This window comes from Haliotis cracherodii, unplaced genomic scaffold (genome assembly GCF_022045235.1).
Source record: "Haliotis cracherodii isolate W230 unplaced genomic scaffold, xgHalCrac1.p SCAF_6, whole genome shotgun sequence".
Classification (NCBI taxonomy): domain Eukaryota; kingdom Metazoa; phylum Mollusca; class Gastropoda; order Lepetellida; family Haliotidae; genus Haliotis; species Haliotis cracherodii.
Window position 1 is genome coordinate 60987545 of NW_027266319.1, and position 20410 is coordinate 61007954.

A 20410-nucleotide genomic window follows, 5' to 3' on the forward strand; every position below is an offset into this window, starting at 1 on the left:
GAAACCTCTGACTGACCAATCAGAATCGAGCATTTTCCAAATTTATGGTGTAATCATAATATGATTCTTTGGCGAAATTATGTAAGTGCAAGAAACAATAGAATATATCAGAATTCCAATGAGAATGTTTTTTATATTGTGTATTGATTTTAAGTCAGCACAGTTGATGGATCTTGCAAATCTTAATGACTGACACTGATTGTTGATGACTTGTGTTATTTGACGAAAACTGCACGTGCATGTTCACATGGGCCACCATTTTGCACATTGTGTCTGGTGACAAGAGCTTCTCCAGACTTCTATATATCTCAATGAATACATTGTAAGAAGAAGAAATTACCATAAAGTAGTCCTTTGACTGGATTCCATGGCAAACTTACCACTCCATGTTGTGAAAAGGACATTGTTCAAATCATACTGAAATCCTTGAACGGGTTGAATTGTTCCATCTCACAGATAAAATGGAAGAAAAAGAAACACGAAAAATAACTGCGTTCCAAATTTTATTAATTTGATGTTATTGAGTGAAGCACCGCTTGGAGCGGGTACAATGCAGCGAGACGTGTCCCGACCTGACGCGTCGATATTAATCGGGGAAGTAGTATAAGGTGGAGCAGTGGAACATGGGATCTGGTCGCAGTGGATGAGCTTATCCTCTGTACCAGATTGTCCACCATCTCATGGAGGTCATCGCTGGTCCTCTTCAACAGAAATTATTTTCATCTGCGTCTTGTTACTATAAATATATACTTGTGCGAAATGTAACTGTGCTTAATATAAAGCGTTAATTTTATGTTATTGAAAATAACAACATAATTTGTGGTCATCCGTCTGGTCGAAGTTTTATCATAACAAATTCACAGACAAAACCCACACCTGGTAACAGGAGACAGAGCGACACGCCCTACAAAAAAGGTAGCGTGTAACAAGTTGTGTTCTCGCATGCGTTGTGATCCACCCTATACCATTTGACTTCCACCCCGAAATTGACGATGTTGAGTAACGCAAGCGTCACTAAAAGGTTCTCCTTGACGCCTGGACGTCAAAGCTGTTCAGATGAAACCTGGACTCATCTATGAACAGTATACAGTCCCAGACTTGTCTTCTGATCCTCAGATACTGTCTACACCAAGGTAGGCGTGCCTGACGGTGACGTGAAAGCACAAGTGGGCGTATGGCTGGACGTCGAGACCGGGTGTTGTGCTCCCTCAACCAGTTGCGTGCGGGTCTGCCCCTAATTGGTGAGTCAGGAGTGTTGCTTGCTGTAGATGACGTCTCCATAGATATGATAAGGTGTTTCGATAAAAATTATGTCTGGCAACTTCGTTTTTCACCACATGTATTTTTATTGAACGTTATGTGAAGCACAGTTATTGTTTCCCCGTTAGTGTATGTATGTATGTATGTATGTATGCATATTGCATGTGTGCGGTGTGCGGTGTGCGTGTGCGTGTGCGTGTGCGTGTGCGTGTGTGTATGCGACAGCACATAGAACTAGCACAAGCAGCCAAACACCGACACACACACACATACACGTGCATGCACGTCGCTATATAAGTGCAATAATCTTGAACGCCACATTAAACCCAATTACACCTCACCTCTGACTGATGTGTTTGGTGCTTAGTGTATTTTTTCAAATGGTTTTGAAAGGGGATCGTAAAAGTTTGGTGAAAAAAAGTATGCACAAGATATGTTGTTTACAGTTTCAATAAAGACTTTGCATATATTTTACATATGTTGTCACGCAGTGCATTGCATTATGGCTGTTTATTCATGTTCTGTATCATGTCATACGATTTGGTTGGTTGGTTTGTTGTTAAACGCCGCACTCAGCAATATTCCAGCTATATGACGGCGGTCGATCTATGTCACAAAAAATGAAACTTTGATAATCTCCTGTCTTATTATTACCATTATTTACATAACAAATTGACAGATTTAATGTCATAGTTCCTACCTTTAGAAGATAAAATATATATATACTTATTTCGTTCGGAGTGTAATATTCACTGTTGTAATTTCATATAAACGGTTAAAGGAATAGTCATTTCATCTGAACTTTTAAGGGCGGTCGGGTAGCCTAGTGGTTAAAGCCTTTCGCTCGTACCGCTGAAGACCCGGGTTCGATTCACGATATGGGTACAATGTGTGAAGCCCATTTCAGGTGTCCAGCGCCTTGATATTGCTTTAAGCGGCGTAAAACAATATAGCTCACTCACTCACTCTTATCTTTTAACTAAAACTATATGTACTGAACAAAAAAAAGTTCCTGTGACATACGGGGCGGTCGGGTCGACATGGGTACAATGTGTGAAGCCCATTTGTGGTGTTGCCCGACGTGATATTGCTGGAATATTGCTAAAAGCGGCGTAAAACCATACACAATCACTCACTCCCTCACTCACCCCTGTGACATACGATTTAATGCAAACTCTGTAAGTGTTCAAATGGTTTATTTTGCTATACTGACTTCAGAAAATGCGTGATTTCATATTCTACATCTCTACGTACTTTAATAGTTAGAGGTAGGCCCAGAGCTGCGCGACCGCAACTCAACCACAAGGCGACACAACGTTCACATTTCAGAATTTATTAAAATGTGCGTCATAAGAATAACTCTGCATCCCGTGGATTAACCCAACTGAAGTACTCAATTAATAGTTACCTTGTGAATTCTTTCCATATTGGTGTAGCCAAGTCGTAAAAGCGTTTGTTTGTCGATTCCCTGCCTTGGTATAATGGTTCTACTACACCAAATCAGAACCAGTTTGGACAGTGCGGTTTTCGTAGGGAGCCTTCAGTGCAGATAGAGAGATTTCTGCAGGCTGTGATTGGAGGATATTCTGTAAGATTTTTACGTCTTTCAAATGTACATCCATCCAGTTATTAAAACTGACCATGTTTTTCTATATTTAGTACTGTCTTTTTCAACACGATGACTTATGCTGGATGTGACCACAGCTATTTTCAAGTAGGTGACATTTGGTGCGAAACTGGGGGTGGTGTGTTTAGCTTCCTGTACTCGGAAAAGGAGCTGACTAAGCTAGTCATTTTTTTATTTTTTTATTGCTGCTCTAAGGCCAAACTGTGCACACACATACAGGTAATAGCTGTTGAATGCTTAGTTATTTTAAAAAAAATAATATAACGTTACTATAGAAGTCTATGGGAAATCATTTGGTTGTTTGTAACCTAATGTGTTGGGTCATTTCTAATGTGTCCCAACGTGATATTGCTGACATATTCATAAAAGTGTTGCACATGTTTCATATTTAGACTTTAATGAAGACCTTCCATCCATCTTCATCAATGGGATCTTTGGGTCTTGGTGTGTCCCTGTTTACAGAATGCACCTCTTGTCTGTTCCGTAGGCGTTGGCATGAAGCAACACATCCCAGAGATGACCTGGTGGACAGAGTGTGGAACACTGGTCGTGATATCCTCTTGTCATTAGCCTTATGTTTGAAGTGGGCACAGTTTGATGGATTGTCTTCTACAAACATAAAGGAATGCAGTGGTGGGAGAGATTCAAAATTTCTCTTCCGACGCTGTCGGGAATATTGTGACTTATAAACCTTTGTACCTTTGCTTCTCTGAGAAGTCTAATAGTGAAACAAAGTGTGAAAATCTGCAACCTTTTAAAGTTTGTATTGCTCTTTCTTTCAAAAACAGAACGCACGCTATCTGACCTCAATTACAAAATGGCCGCCATTGAAAACCATATTTTGCAATTGCTCCGCTCTCAGGACACAAAATGTCTAGATTTAAGTTCCCAATCTCATGTCTTCATGCCTACGAAATTCAACAGAAATAGTAAAAATACTCCATCTTAAATTTTTGTACTTCAAAATCTAACATGGTAGTCATCAGATAAAAACATATTGAAAACCCCTAATTTGGCATCCCTTAGCCCATGAAGTACACATTTGAAGATTTTTAGGTATTGATGATATTTGACTATGATCATAAATTAGCAGCTTTAAGATTGTACAGCCCATGATAAATGATGTTATCAATGTTGCTTTCTTCTAGAATATGTTATTAGTAAACAATCACATATGTTACCGCCCATGGCTGACACTCTGAGGATAAGACACTGTTCCCTGACCCCTGAAATTTCTACTCTTGCAAATAGTTATGTGTTCAATTTGAAAGACATGGTTATGTTTGACCTTCTGCATTGAAGGGTGTGTATTTATGTTCACTGTTTGGCCTGTGGAAAATATTGTCCACAACTCCCCTCCTAGGAATGCCTAGGATTAGTTTCACGGGACATTCATATCTGTGCTCCAGTTTCCAACAAAAGACAAGCCAGAGACTGACAGAGATTCAATATACTGAGTAATAGCACAGACATTGCCGATAAAACGACAGTGTCTCTATTGCCAGCATTCGGAAATAATCCCAACTGCATTGCCTCAGGCAGAATTATTCCGTCGTACGTCTTTATGACAGGACAAGTCGATACACCCAGGTCAACCAGGTAAGAAAAGTTTTGTTTCCCCAAGGGCAAATCATATACCATCACAGAGGCTGTTCAACTGAGCATATTAAGAGGACTACACATACATGTACCAAGGCGGCCATATCTTAAATCATTCACTGGACGCTAAACAACAAAGAACCAATTTAGGGATTCTGATAACTTGCATATTTGATTTTAGAGTTCACACATTAAAGAAAGAGTATTTTTACTACTTCTATTGAATTCCTTGGAGATGAAAACATTGGATTATAGCAACTTAAATCACGTCTTTATGTGTCCTGAGAGCTGAGAAATTCAAGATTCAAGCGGTCGTAATTGAGTGTCCTGTGGTTTTTAACGGAAAGAGCATTAAAGTGCATGCAAATTTTCAAACGTGTTTTACATTTTAAACGAATCAGGTAGAAATTTGATCAATTAGACTGAACCTCTTCGCTAAATACGTGCCTGTCACAACCATACCATGTTTCAGCGTTTTGGAATCACTTGGAAGATGGGGATTACAAACTATAACGACCATCAAGCAGTTCAGCATTTTTACCTTTAGCACAGTATTGATACGAGATAACTGATCACATGGGCTTGTTTCCGGATGCTCCTGGTAGAACTAAGGCCATAGTGTTAGACGTGTACGTGGGCGACGCCAAGCAAGGTCAAGCAGCATCCAACTCAACCCTCACAAGAGAGCCTTTCTGAAGATGGAGATCGACACCATGCTTCCACAAGGAGTGATCGAGCCCAGCGTGTCTGTGCCGACCTGAGACAGGCGAATGCTCACGTGAGCGACGACTCACATCCTCTGCCACGCATCTACGACTGCATACACAGCATTGGTCACACCACCGATATAACGAAGCTTGGCCTCAATAAGGATATTACCAGATACCACCCTCTCAACATGTGAAGAGGATACTCTCAATAGCCACCCCAGCCGGTCAATACCAGTATCGCATGATGCCCATCGGCCTGAGGACAGTGGCATCGCTTCCCACTTCTGAAAAGATCACAAAGCCACTCTACGCCAGGTGTTGGATTGGCTCCAACTAGCTAACTTCTCGGTGAACTTAGAAAAGTGCAAGTCTGGCTATGCTAAGGTGACATTCTTAGGTAACAGGAATGGGAGATGGGACTGTCGCGCCTGAGACAGCTAACGTGGAAGCCATCAGGAACTTTCCCAAGCCACAGACAAGTGCTCCTGGGTATAGCAAGATATGACCGTCATTTCTGTCCAAACATCACCCATTCAAACTTTCTGAACACGCCATCAACACAGGATGTGGCACTGTCCCTATTTCAAGAGGACGTTAATGTTTTGACCAACCGGTCAGTTATTTCTCCAAGAAGCTCAACCCGCACCAGGTCAACTATTCAAAAGTGGAGAAGGAATCCTTAGGCTTAGTGCTGGCCCTGAAACACTTTGAGATCTACCTGAAAAAACTAACAGTTCTGTAACTGTGTTCACAGAACATAGCCCTCTGACGTTTATACACCGTATGAAATACACCAATCAACGTGTGATGCGTTGGAACTTAATTCTTTACGAGTACAATCTCGAGATCAAGCATCTCAAAGGAACGGACAATATGTCAGCTGACTCTCTGTCACGGATGTGAATTCCTAGGTATGAACATTCTCATGGATATAGGTAGTGGTTGCGCCTCTTACTCCACTCCTGAACAAAACACGAAGTTCGAGCGAACTGAGCCGTGTGACATTGCTTGTCAAAATTCTAAGAACATTGTTGTCATCGAAACCAGTTCTAGCAACATCAACCATTCAAGTTCACTGAACACGCTAGCAACAAGGGATGCGGCGCTCTCCTATCTTAAATGGATGTTAATGGTTTTGACCAAACGGTCAGTTATTCCTCCAAGAAGTTCAACCGGCACCAGGGTCCCGTTCCACAAAGCGATCTAAGGGCTAAGTTGATTGTAACTCACTAAGTACGCGATCTTAAATTTTTGTTACGATCTATCGCCCGTTCCGCAAAGCAATCTTAACTAAGAGAGTTGTAAGTCGAAATCAAAATGCTAAGTTGCTCCGGACCAACTTAGGATCGCTAAAATCGATCTTAAATATTGACTTTTATTATGATGTGCAAGCTAATGGATCGTGTCTTGCACAAAGAAAGGCAGCTGGATACGTTATCTGACGATGAACTGCATGCGCGATATCGTATGCCACGACACGCCCTCTTGAAACTGCTGGAAGCAGTCTCTCCGTCCATTACACCAGCAACCCAGCGTTTGCATTCCCTGTCCCCAGAAACGAATTTACTCCTGACTTTGAGATATTTAAGCAAGGGTGTTTTTTCCGTTGAGTTTGGCTACCTTCACGGGACTGTGAAGTCTAGTGTGTCCCGGGTGTATCGACTTGCCGGATTCCCCTGTGTCATCGGAGCCATAGACGGGATAATTGTGCCATCAGGAGGCTAGCTACCGATGAGGAAGCAGCGTGCGTAAGCCAAAAGGGCTTCCATACCATTAATGTGCAAGCCATTTGCGATGCAAACCTGCGGTAATTCATGCAGTGCCCCCTCCCCCATACCAGAGAATATAAAGAACAAGCAGATGTATAAGAATAAAGACAAATGTGGCGATCAAACCTTAGCCTATTTCTACTAATTTACTTCCTGTTTACATTAGATACGACCTTGGTATTGTACCTGTCAGTAGACATGCCCATGATATCTATAAGCCAATAGGCAATAAGCATTTGTTTAGAGGGGTACGTTTTGGGTTACTTGAGGATATCACACATGTAAAAGTCATACTTAGAAATAGCATTTGGAGTTCCAAAGTCTAGGTTCATGTTGCAAAAATATTCATAAATTGAATTCAGTTTTGAATAAGTTCACGTATACTCTTGACTACTGTAATGTTTCAATAATTTAAAATTTATTGATGATGAAGTTGAAGATTCATATGTAGTGTTTTCGGTATGAATTTCTGCTCAGGTCATCAAAAATAAATTAATTTAGACACAACTACATTTTCATGTCTTTCTTCAAGTTCGTTAAAACTATCTCTTTTATGTAAAACAGGTGTCTTCAAAAATCTACCAGCAAGAACTGTAAAGTGATCATAGCTGCATTTAAGTTGCATAATTTCTGCATGGATCAGAAAGTGCCATTGCCACAACTGCTAGAAGACCAGGAAGCCCACGTCATCTATCAGGGCAATGTTCAAGATGGACATCAGGCCAGAGCTCAGTTGATTGCTCATTATTTCTCACAGTCATGAGTGAGTGAGTGAGTGAGTGAGTTAGTGAGTATGGTTTTACGCCGCTTTTAGCAATATTCCAGCAACATCACGACGGGTGACACCAGAAATGGGCTTCACACATTGTACCCATGTCGGGAATTGAACCCGGGTCTTTGGCGTGAAGAGCGAACGCTTTAACATCTAGGCTACCCGACCGCCCCTCACACTCCTGAACTGTCTCTGATTCATAATTCTTAAGAACATAACAATAATGACAAGAGCAAGTGACTATCTTGTATGTAACTGATTTAATACAACTGATAAAAACATTTGAATTTCAAACTGTGTGTACTTGTACAATTACAATTTTCGTTCATAATTTAACAGATCTTTTTTTATAATATATGTACACTGTCCATTCATTATTGTTTAAATGGATTGTCTAACACTATTACAATACTACAAAAATAAATAATTTGTTTCCAAGAAAGGAGACAGTCCAATAATAGTACCTACCTTCCAAATATTACATGGTTATCATATCATGTTGTCTCCACTCTCCCTCCACACACTATTTTAGTTAACATTTTAGGATGTGAATTGTTGGTTTCATGACATCAGTGTCTTGTGGCATATTACGAGGGGCGTTAAATAAGTTTTGCAACGTCAATATAAGACCAAGTCGCAGAAAATCTTTTGCACTTTTATTTTTCAATATAATCTCCATTCAACTCAAAACACTTATTCCATTTGTCCTTCAAGATTTCAATACAACTTTTATAGAAATCCACAGATTGCCTCTCTAACTTCGCCTCTGTGGCAGCCTTAATGTCCTCGTCATCCTGGAAGCGTCTTCCACGTACGGCAGATTTCATTTGCTGGAACAGGAAATAGTCACTAAATCACCCACCCTACAGCCCAGACTTAGCCCCCAGTGACTGTTTCCTGTTCATTCTCTCTCCAATGCCAACCCCTCTCTCTCTCCACCTAACACCTGTGTTGCTGGATTGAAACAAGCTCCCTTATTGCAGATAACTAGTTGGTCTCCAGATCAACAATTGTAAGGACTTGGTAAGGACGCGGTCGGGGATCGAACCCCGGACCTTCCGCTCTCCGGGTGGACGCTCTACCACTAGACCACGGAGGCGGTCCGATACAAAGAAACCTGCGAGGCTTTGCCGAGACGGTTACCTTCTATCGGACGCGATGAATCTGAAATTCATTGCAAATGTACATGTCTGATGAAAACAATTCACCTTGACAATTATTGAACATCTCATATCACATCTGTCGACATTGAACAGTTTCATCAAAACGAAAGAGGAAGTGAATTTCGTGACTTTTTGTGGTATTAACATGTTTGTTTGTTTGTTGTTTAACGCCGCACTCAGCAATATTCCAGCTGTATGACGGCGGTCTGTAAATAATCGAGTCTGAACAAGACAACCGTGTGATTAATATCCTTAGCATCATGACATGCGTCAACCATGACAGCAAGCCTGACCACCCGATCCCGTTAGTCGCCTCTGACGACACGCATGGGTTGCTGAAGGCCAATTCTAACCCGTATAACGTGTACACACCAGCTTGACGTTTGTAGCTCTGGATAAGTGACTACCGCGAGGGTGCTGAGATGGTTTCATGACATTGCATCAGACCGAGGTACTGGGTCAATATATTGATTTCTTTTCTTGAATCATGCAGACACCAAAAGTTTTTTTCGCAGCTTATAAAGATTCGTCGATTGTAGCTAACTAACGAGAAAAGGTGATATAAATAATTTAAAACTATTACTATATACTCGCCTCCGTCTGATACTATTTTTATGCCAACGCTTATATTTTAAAACTTATATAAAAAGACTCAGTTTCCCTCGTTAGAAAAACTCTGTGTCATAAAAACCAGTATCTTAACGGGACTCGTTCAGTATATGAGTCATTATCAGATTGAAGAATAATTCTTTTCCTCGTATGGTTAATTTATCAAATCTTGTTCAGATTTTATGGGGGCGGTTGGGTAGCCTAGTGGTTTAAGCGTTCGCTTGTCACGCCGAAGGCCCTGGTTCGATGGGTACAATGTGTAAAGCCCATTTCAGGTGTCCCCCGCCGTGATATTGCTGGAATATTGCTAAAAGCGGCGTAAAACCGTACTCAGTCACTCACTCCAGTCTGCTGGATTCAATGGAAATTTTATTCAATTTTGTTGTTATATCTGACCAATTATTATTTGGGTGATTATCTGTATATAATGGTATATGTATTAGAGCCCATAAATGTTGAAATACAATTAATTAATCTTTAGGGTATGTGACAGCATCTCGCCCCGATTATGTTTCTAGGTTTGTCAGCACCATACCCGTACTCGTGGGTTTCACCGAAGTGGTAAACGTCTGAGACCTGCATCACTTCGGGCTTTCCTCCCACATCAAGATGACCCGCCGTGATATAACTGGAATACTGTTAAAAGCGGCGTTTAACCCAACTCACTCACTCACTCATTTCATTAGTTCCCCGTGGGGACCCAGTGAAGATAAACAAGAATGTGTCCTAAGAAACATTATACAGATGGTTCTAATCACTGCAGACTAATTACTTTTATAAGTAGTTTTGGAAAAAGGTGATAAATGTGCTAGATCTGATTTCCGTTATCGTTTTGAACAGGGATGTCGAACTGTAGATGCTATATTTATTTGGTTAGATAAAAAAACGAAAAACTTGAATGTCCTTTTAACAACAGCCAACATGCATTTGATAGAGTTTATCGGAATGGTATATGGTGAAAGCGAATTAAACTTATTATGGAGGGGGGAGGGGATACTTTTGACGCGCAACATATAATAACAGTGTAACAGTGCCCTGCGGAGAAAATTTATGTTTTAACCATTTATTCTTATACGACACTACACTCTCTTTGCTCAACCATTCCCTTATTATTCCTAATAATCTTATTCACTATCAGTTCCACCTTGACATTTTGAATTGTGAAGACGTATTTTGCAATTTGAAGTGAGAATCGATCGCAGTCGTCTAGAAGGTCTGCCTCCCAAAGACAACTACAAACAAGATGCTGCCTCTAACAAGAGTTGGAACACTCATTGCGATATATATGACAGGTTAGTAAATATATACGAGTTTCATCCGCCAAATATTTTGACTTACAAGTGTACATTGTAGTATGTTGTACGTTGGTGGATGGATGGTGCGGTTAGATAAGGGTCTTTTTGCCCACTAGAAATGTGAGACAACAAGCCCAATGTGTTTATCATAGTTGCCAGTTTCAAACTTTTAAAATGATCACATACCCAAGTATAGACATAACGGGAACGACGCCTAAGACGGGATCGCCTCTGGGTACTCGAGGATACATGGATTGCATTTAGTTGTTGATTCTTTGCGTGAATGCTTAATGGACATATTTTCCTAATTGTCTCTGATCAATTGAGTATATATATATACTGAACCAAATTAAAAACTTCACAATCCTAAAATTTTAACATTTTGACCAGTTATCATTGTGGGCCCTTATTGTGTATTTAAACAGTAATGGCCACGTATTGTCTTCAGATAACACCAGTTTTTGTGCAGGTGAATCGATCAAAATCATGTGCACAGCATTATAGTGGCAAAAGTGGTTTTTCACGTGCAACTGGTCACGTGGAAATAATACCGCACGTGTTTTCAGCCATACTTGTTAGCAGTCATTAACAAAAAAAAAGAAAAACACAAGAAAACAAAAGTCTTTCAGGCCATTAGTCATGCCACGCCTTTCAAATGTGCAACGTGAACCTGCCATCGGCATGTTGCAGACGGGAACGTCCGTAGCTGAAGTCGCAAGAACGATGGGTTGTAGTCGACGGACTGTTTATGATTTGCAGACGCGTCTTCAGCAAACGGGTAACAGCGCTGATCGCCCTCGGCAAGGTCGACCACGTGTGACTTCACATGCAGAGGATCGTCAGATTGTCTTACGTCAGCTCCGTAACCGAATTTTGACGGCTACATCAATCAGAAATGAACTGTTTAGGGGTAGACTGAGTGCGCAAACTGTTCGAAACCGCCTGAGAACTGCTCACCTTCAAGCACGACGGCCATACTACGGGCCGATTCTGACTCAATTACACAGACGTCAACGTCAATTGTGGGCACAGAGACACTTACGATGGACTCAGAGCAATTGGAATCAAGTCGTCTTCAGTGATGAATCCCGATTTAATCTTCGATTTGCTGATGGTAGGGCGAGGGTGTGGAGGCGCCGTCATGAACGTTACGCCCAGTGTTGTGTACAGGAAGTTGACTGATTTCGAGGCGGAAGTGTCATGTTGTGGGGTGCTTTCTGTGGCAATGCACGTTCCAGGCTTCTTGTCATCCGTGGCAACCTTAACGCTGCTGCTTACCGCGACCAGGTACTGGCACCAGAACTTCTGCCTTTTATGGCAGCACATGGACCCGGTTTGATCTTCCAACACGACAATGCCAGACCCCACACAGCAATTTTGACAAAGAATTTCCTTCAGAATGCGGGAGTCAACGTCATGGACTGGCAAAAGGTCTCCCAACCTTAATCCCATCGAACACGTCTGGGATGCTCTTTGCAGAAGTCTGCGCACTCTCCAGGCGTTGAGTGGCAGTTGTCAACACACATGGTGGCCATACACGCTACTGAACTTGTGTGCCATCAGATTTTCGTGCTTGGGACTTATGATTTAAACTGTTGATGTTATTACCGAATACCGTAGGTGCTTGGAACAAATTAGGGTTACCACCGTTAATTAAAGTCCTTCTTTGGACATTAATGATTAAAAATTACCTTCTCTGATACATTTGCATTTGTCCGTTGTATATCATATATGGGATTACTTTTAAAAATATGAAGTTTTTAATTTGACTCAGTATATATACCGAGTGATTATTATAATCATATTTCTTAATGTTACGTGATCTTAGGTGATCATAATTATTTTGGACATTTAATTACAAAATGCAACTCATCTTCTAAATCCTTGTCCTTACAATTTGTATACAGCCTTTCCGCTTGAGGAATCCTGTTGTTATCATGTCTACTGTTCATAGTGCATGGTGCATTAGATGGTAGTCTTAAGATTGTGATAGCAACTCTATGTTTATGAACTTAAATTATTTCTACTAACACGTCTCATTTATATTCTGGAAACACATTTGTCCAGAAACTCTCCATACTGTGGTCAGTCTCTGTCAAAGGCATTTTCAAAATTTAACATGTTGTTCGCATGAGTACATAAAAAAAAGAAGAACAAACTTTTTTTGATAACTCAATTTATTTTCACCATTTTCCCTATACCATTCCATGCATGTTTTTGTTGCTTAATCTTATTGCTCATGTTCCCAAGTATTATAAAACGCTTTAATGTTTCTCCTTCCTAATTTAATGTTATAACATTTCAGGTCATTACCATTATCTAATGAACAAGAGATGATACCAAGACATATTATATTCGCTTCTATGGTCTATGCGGTCTTAAAATTAATTTTATTAGTCTTTAGATCTGGTGAATATTTTCAACAACAGTGCCGTTAGCTGATATAAGGAATGTAACATCCAGTTGGTTTTTCCAGTTAACGTAATTACTATCCAATGGCATCATCAAGATTATACAACAGGCCATATACAATTATTGAGAAGGCGAAAATGATCATAAATACTGAAAAAATATCTTTCAGTACTAGATAAACTTTAAATATTTGAAAACCATAGTCACAAAAAACATTTTCAACACATGAATAAGGCAGTAAACATATATGAGATAACATACATCAAGTCAATTCATGTTAAGAGTGTGCCAATAAAGAATGCAATGACACTGTACAATGATGAGCGCGGCTTTTGCCGAATGGTCGGAAATAAGGCGGTTAAGGCTGGGGAGTGGTGCGGTCACTAGTCCGTGACAAGAATGGTTCTATGATACGATGACACGACTCCCCACCCCTTAACTCTAAGACAATTGGCTACATAAAGACACATGTAGAAATCGACTGAATAATATATGAAACATATATACACAGTACACTATTTCCACATGGTCATGAGAATGTTCATGAATGACACAGTTCGATAGAAGGCTGGATAAGTTCATACCTAGGAATTCACATCCGTGACAGAGAGTCAGCTGACAGATTGTCCGTTCCTTTGAGATGCTTGATCTCGAGATTGTACTCGTAAAGAATTAAGTTCCAACGCAACACACGTTGATTGGTGCATTCCATACGGTGTATAAACGTCAGAGGGCTATGGTCTGTGAACACAGTTACAGAACTGTTAGTTTTTTTCAGGTAGATCTCAAAGTGTTTCAGGGCCAGCACTAAGCCTAAGGCTTCCTTCTCGACTTTTGAATAGTTGACCTGGTGCAGGTTGAGCTTCTTGGAGAAATAACTGACCGGTTGGTCAAAAACATTAACATCCTCTTGAAATAGGACAGTGCCACATCCCGTTTTGATTGCGTGTTCAGAAAGTTTGAATGGGTGATGTTTGGACAGAAATGACGGTCATATCTTGCTATACCCAGGAGCACTTGTCTGTGGCTTGGAAAAGTTCCTGATGGCTTCCACGTTAGCTGTCTCAGGCGCGACAGTCCCATCTCCGACCCTGTTACCTAAGAATGTCACCTTAGCATAGCCAGACTTGCACTTTTCTAAGTTCACCAAGAAGTTAGCTAGTTGGAGCCAATCCAACACCTGGCGTAGAGTGGCTATGTGATGAAACGGATGCTCTAGTAATGATAAAAATTGAAACATGTTAAATCAACCATAATGAGAATTTAAAAATCTGGACAGTGGACAGTGGACAGTGTACTGTAAAAGTCAGTAACATCAACATCGTTTCAGTTTTGGCGCTACTGAGCATGTCGATACTTATTTAGTCAGGGGTAATGAATTTGTATCAGTAGATACACAGATCAGTCACTTCTTCACGCTTTTAAAACATTTATTTATTTGGGTTAGGTACAGGTGAGTTACACATTGTCTGTATGGACGGATGTATAGAGAAGGATATGTTTAGTGTACTGCTCCAAGATACCAGTATACAATTAAATTACGTTTTACTTTTCTCGCAATTTTGGGAGCAATCATCTTCAATCCTAGGCACCCCCAATTCACACCAAACAGAAACTACATCCCCCCAAGAGCATATAATCAAATGGTCCGTCTGTTTCGTTTCTCACTTTTTGGTTTCTCTTTCCAGCGATGTGTCAATGATCATTTCCAAATTTATTTTCTTCTTTCAGCAACATGGCAATTATCAGGTATGGTAACCATAAAAACACCCGGCAAATTTAAGCACATAAATACCGCAGAATACGGCATTGACATCCTTGGTACGGAATGGCAATATATCCGGGTTCGTTGCTGTATGGATGCCTTAGTGCTCCTATTTTCACAAGACCGAAGCAAGAAGGCAGAGATATGTCTTGGAGTAAACACTAATTCAATCAGCAAATTGAAAGCATGCAGGAATTGTGTTTTATTTAGTTCAAAGTTTCATCGATACCTCAGCTGTGTTGAGAAAAGGCCATTCTGGATCAGTTGGATCGGCGGGACTTTCAAACTAGGTCGCGGACACTATGTTGGCGAGGGGGCAATCCTAACCTCTTCTGAAAGGGAAATGACCTTCATGCCATCATCAATGGTGTTCATTTCCGGATTTGGAATTGGTTATTGGGATATTGGTAAGTACATGTATGTCATTTTGTAAATCCTCATTTTACAGTTATGTGTGGTTCTCAATATACAGCTCTGCACGATGCAGGCAACGTATGCTGGTCATAAAAGGCGACTAAATTGCTCGGATAGTCAGCCTGTCGTGACTTGGTTCATCATGTGTCATCGTAACCAGTAAGCGTTGCTCGTTGCTCACACAATCAATCACTGGATTGTCTGTTCAAGACTAACTTATTTACAGGCCTCCGTCATTTAGCCGACTGTTGATGAGTGTGTTAGACAACAAACTCACGTGTCGATACTGTGCCTAAGTTAAGTCAAAATGCTGAAAGTCAGTTGAGCTTAGGTTCTGAACTGCTTTTCCGTCGTTGTAGTTTGTAATCTCCCAAGTGAATCCAACACACTGAAACATGGCATCTCTTTCTAATTGAACACATAAACACATAAAGAGTCGAAATTTCGTATTGTGTCTTATCCTGAGAGTGTCAGCCATGCGTTGAACCATGTGTGATTGTTTACAAAGTACAGCTAATTACATCTCATTCCAGAGGAAAGCAACATTGGCACATCAGTTGTCATTGCCCGTACGTTCTTATAGATGCTAATTTATGATCATAGTCAAATATCATCAATACCTTAAAATCTTCAAATGTGAACTTAATGGGCGAAGAGAAGCCAAATAAGGGGTTTTCCATATGTTTCTATCTCATGACTACTAAGTTTGATTTTGAAATACAAAGCTATAAGATAGAGAATTTCTCAGGCATGAAGACATGAGATTGGGTTTTCAATGGCGTCCATTTTGTAATTGAGGTCGGAAAGCGTGTGTTTAGTTTTTGAAAGAAAAGCAATAAAAACAGTAAAAGTTTGCAGATTTTCACACTTTATTTCACATTCTGAACGAAGTTTACCTGATCGACTGTACTATTATTCTTCTCTGAGAAGCAAAGGTACAAAGGTTTGTTTGCCAGAATAATTCCGACAGCGGCATAAGAGAAATTTGAATCTCTCTCTCCACTGCATTCCTTTATGTTTGTAGAAGACAATCCATCAAACTGTGCCTACTTCAAACATAAGGCTAATGACAAGAGGATATCACGACCAGTGTTCCACACTCTGTCCACCAGGTCATCTCTGGGATGCGTTGCTTCATGCCAACGCCTACGGATGTGCAAGAGTGCTAACTACAAAGGGACAGACAAGAGGTGCATTCTGTACACAGACACGCCAAGACCCAAAGATCTCATTGATGAAGATGAATGGAAGGTCTTCATTAAAGTCTAAATATGAATAGATTGAGTGAGTGAGTATGGCTTTACAAATCTTCTATGAATATGTCAGCAATATCACGTCGGGACACACCAGAAATGACCCAACACATTATACCAAGGTGGGGAATCGAAATCGAACCCGGGCGTACCGCGTGACAAGCAAACGCTTTAATGACTTGGCTACACGAGAGAATTCAATTAGTGAACAGAGTTATTAATCTGACACACATTTTAATAAATTCTGAAAAGTGAACGTTGTGTGGGAATTGCAGTCGCGCAGCACTGGGCCTACTTCTACCAATAAAAGAATGCAGAGATGTAGAATATGACATTTCCTATCTGCTGGTGAAATCTGGTTTGGAATGCACACAGTGATAAGTGTCGTCCATATGTATTCATCAGAGGGGGTTAAAAGAACTGTGCGACTATTTTTTATATATTTGACACCTTTATATAAACTGTTATCGAACACAATACTACCTAATAACATTATAATATATCAAATGGATATATTACACTTTTAAATATATGAAGCACATTTTCTATTTTTACGCAAGTAACAGGAAGCAGATGAAAATATTTTCTGTAAGCAAAGGTACAAGAGGACGAGCGATGACCTCTATGAGATGGTGGACAGAAAATAAGCTCCACCCCGGCATCATCCACCGCGACCATGTTCCATTGCTCCACCTTATACTACTTTCCCGATTAATATCAACGCATCAGGTCGACGTCGGGACACGTCTCAATAATATCAAGTTAATAAAATTTGGAAGGCAGTTATTTTTCGAGTGTCTTTTTCTTCCAATTTATCTGTTAGATGAAACAATTCAGCCGATCTCAGATTTCAGTATTATTTCAACAATGTGCTTTTCACATCACGGAGTGGCACGTTTGCCATGGAATCCACATGAGGTTCTATGTTATATATACACATGCACAAAAGTTAAGCGCCACCATATTCATAGTCTCTTGATTTCACGTGTGGGAATCAGAAATACGAAATATGATGATGTATGACTGAATTAGGCTTCCATAGTTTCATGAACCCATCTTGTCCAGATACCTCAAAGAAAGCGTGCTTTACGTGTTGCTGCAGTTCCCCTACCCTATAAATAGTGAAATTCAAGTTTCAGACACATGGGGGGCGGTCGGGTAGCCTAGTGGTTTAAGCGTTCGCTCGTCACGCCAAAGACCCGGGTTCGATTCCCGACATGGGTACAATGTGTGAAGCCGATTTCTGGGGTCCCCCGCCGTGATATTGCTGGAATATTGCTAAAAGCGGCGTAAAACCATACTCACTCACTCATTTTGCTCCAGTGTGAGATTCCCCTTACAATAGAGGTTGAAAATCAGCCATGGTGATTAGAAAGTTAACGAACCCTGGAAGATTGCAAGTGATAGGCATGACAAATGCTGGCATGTCACGCAGGGCCATTGCAATACAATGCGTCGTCATCATAGTGTTATCACTCGTTTGATTGTCAAACATGGTCAAACCAATGATGTCAATGACAGGCACAGGTCTGGTAGACCAAGAAAGACCTCTAACAGAGAGGATAGACGTCTTTTCAGGATAGTCAGACGAAATCCATTTGCCACTTCAGCAGATTTAAGACTGCAATAGATTACCCATCACAGTCTCTGGACCGTAAGGCGTCGCCTCAGAGCGGCTGGTTATAACGCCAGAAGAACAGTAAAACGTCCTCAACTGACTGAGAGGCACATGCAGAATCGTCTGATATGGTGTCGTGCCCGTAGTCGATTGAACGTGGCCAACTGGAGAAGGATACGTGGAGGCAAAGTAACACTCGTTTTGCACCAAGGAACATCCAGAAGGGGGGGGGGGGGGCGGGGTGTCTGTCATGATATGGTGTTGTGTTTCCTACGGCTGCAAACTTCCGCTGGTGACAATTCGTGGAAAACTGATCTCGGGCAGTTTTGGCTTATTTGCGTCAAGAAGCTATTGCCACCTTGGCCGGCCTGTAGTCCGGATCTTAATCCGATTGAGCTTCTCTGGGACATTCTTGGCGGGAAAATCAAACATCCTGATCCCCCAGTTCAAAATCTCGGTGGACTTGAAGCCGCACTTCATGAAGAATGGATCCGTTTGCGCCAGAGAAGCATTCAACGACTTGTAATGAGTATGAGGCGTAGGGTTGAAGTTGATATCATGACAGTTACGGGACAAAAAAGGTTTTTCAATCTTTTCTAATCCTTCAATTTCTGGTCTTCGGTAAAATTCCTTTCTGCTTATATTCTTTTGGGGCACAAGATAAACTTGCTTTGGGACAACTTTTGCATCACATGACGTTTACATATACGGCTTATAACAATCGTACATCTCGTTATAATAGTCATCATCAAGTGCCAAAAGTAACAGCTAACCTTATTACAATGGTCTGGACAAAGTCAAAGTTTGTTTTCCAACGCCGCACTCTGCAATATTCAAGCAATATGAGGACGGTCTGTAAATAACCGAGTCTGGACCAGACAATCCAGTGATTGACATGAACATTGATCTACGCGATTGAGATGCGATGACATGGATCAACCAAGTCAGCGAGCCTGACTAACCGATCCCGTTCGTCGCCTTTTACCACAAGCATTGTCACCTTTTACGGCAAGCATGTTTTGCTGAAGACCTATCCTGACAGGGATCTTCTTGGGTCGTCTGGACAAAGACTGTTAGCGGGTTCTTTTATGCGGAGAAGGGTATCCCTTTAAACAAACTAAAACAGAAAATAAAATTCCTCCCTTAAATTTTCAAATAATTTTGATAAAAATCTAATCATTTATTATGGATTTCAAAGAGAGGTTTGGCGCTTGCACAACATCAGAAAGGACAATGTTTCCTTTCGGTCATCTTCCTTTGACAGCTATGGGGAATTTCGAAATGGATTATGACTCAATCTAATTTAAATCAGGTCGGAGTTCTCGCTATCGCTGAACAAATATCTCAGGACATCTCATTACGGGTCACGTCAGAACGACCTTTCATCCGACTAATCTAAGCGTCGCTTACCAGATCATGAAAGTGACAGTCGGAAAGCGTTTTCTCATCATGCAACCTCGAACACGTTACACGATGTATTCCGAACGACAGTTACGGCCCGTACGACTGATTCCGTTCAAATTATTGTCAACCCCTCTCTTCCGTGGAATAAACATTTGGACGGAGGAGGCGTTGCACAGTACGTGGAAAGCACTTCCATACAATCTCAACCATGTATTAGACATTCCGGAATGTTCGTTTGTTCAGTTTTCAGTATTTAAATCGAGAACTGTTTCAACATGTTTTTCAAGCGTAGTCTGAAATGGAAGTCGCCAGGTGTAAACGAGTGCCGTAAAGCTCGAGAAAGCTGCTTTGTTATTGGCTGATGTCGACTTCTTGTTAGTCATTTCAATGGTCGGTCAAAGTTCGCGAAAGGTGAAAGTGACAGTCGGGAAGCGTTTTCTCATCATACAACCTCGAACGCGTTACACGGTCGGTAAAAGTTCGCGAAAGGTCGTTCTGACGTGACCTGTAAGGGGATGTCCTCAGATCTTTGTTTAGCGATAGCGAGAACTTAGATCTGATTTTATGTGGCATAAAATTTCATTGTGGCATTAGTATCTACATTGTTGATATCGGTGCAGTGAAATTGCCTATCAATGCTTTGCAGACCATTGTTACATCATTGTTACCCTGACGTCACAATCAAATGACATCCCAAATGGCTCTTCTACTGACGCTGTTAGCAGTACTTTTTACACGTA

The 20410-nt window shown here is 40.9% G+C and overlaps 1 protein-coding gene across 1 annotated transcript; it reads left to right on the top strand.

Annotated features, from left to right (window-relative positions):
* The first annotated feature begins 1174 nt into the window (after positions 1-1174).
* On the top strand, positions 1175-16664 carry LOC139445863 (uncharacterized). Its single transcript, XM_071227093.1, has 3 exons — positions 1175-1241; positions 14948-15388; positions 16420-16664. The coding sequence occupies exons 1-3, from the start codon at positions 1175-1177 to the stop codon at positions 16662-16664; spliced, it is 753 nt and encodes a 250-aa protein (XP_071083194.1).
* The last annotated feature ends 3746 nt before the right edge of the window (positions 16665-20410 follow it).

Bases quoted from the DNA above. Each gene is read 5' to 3' on its own strand.
- LOC139445863 (XM_071227093.1), top strand. From the start codon at position 1,175: ATGGCTGGACGTCGAGACCGGGTGTTGTGCTCCCTCAACCAGTTGCGT. The intron at 1,242-14,947 runs GTGAGTCAGGAG...TTCTTCTTTCAG, and splicing joins TGCGGGTCTGCCCCTAATTG to CAACATGGCAATTATCAGGT. The intron at 15,389-16,419 runs GTAAGTACATGT...TTATGTTTGTAG, and splicing joins AATTGGTTATTGGGATATTG to AAGACAATCCATCAAACTGT.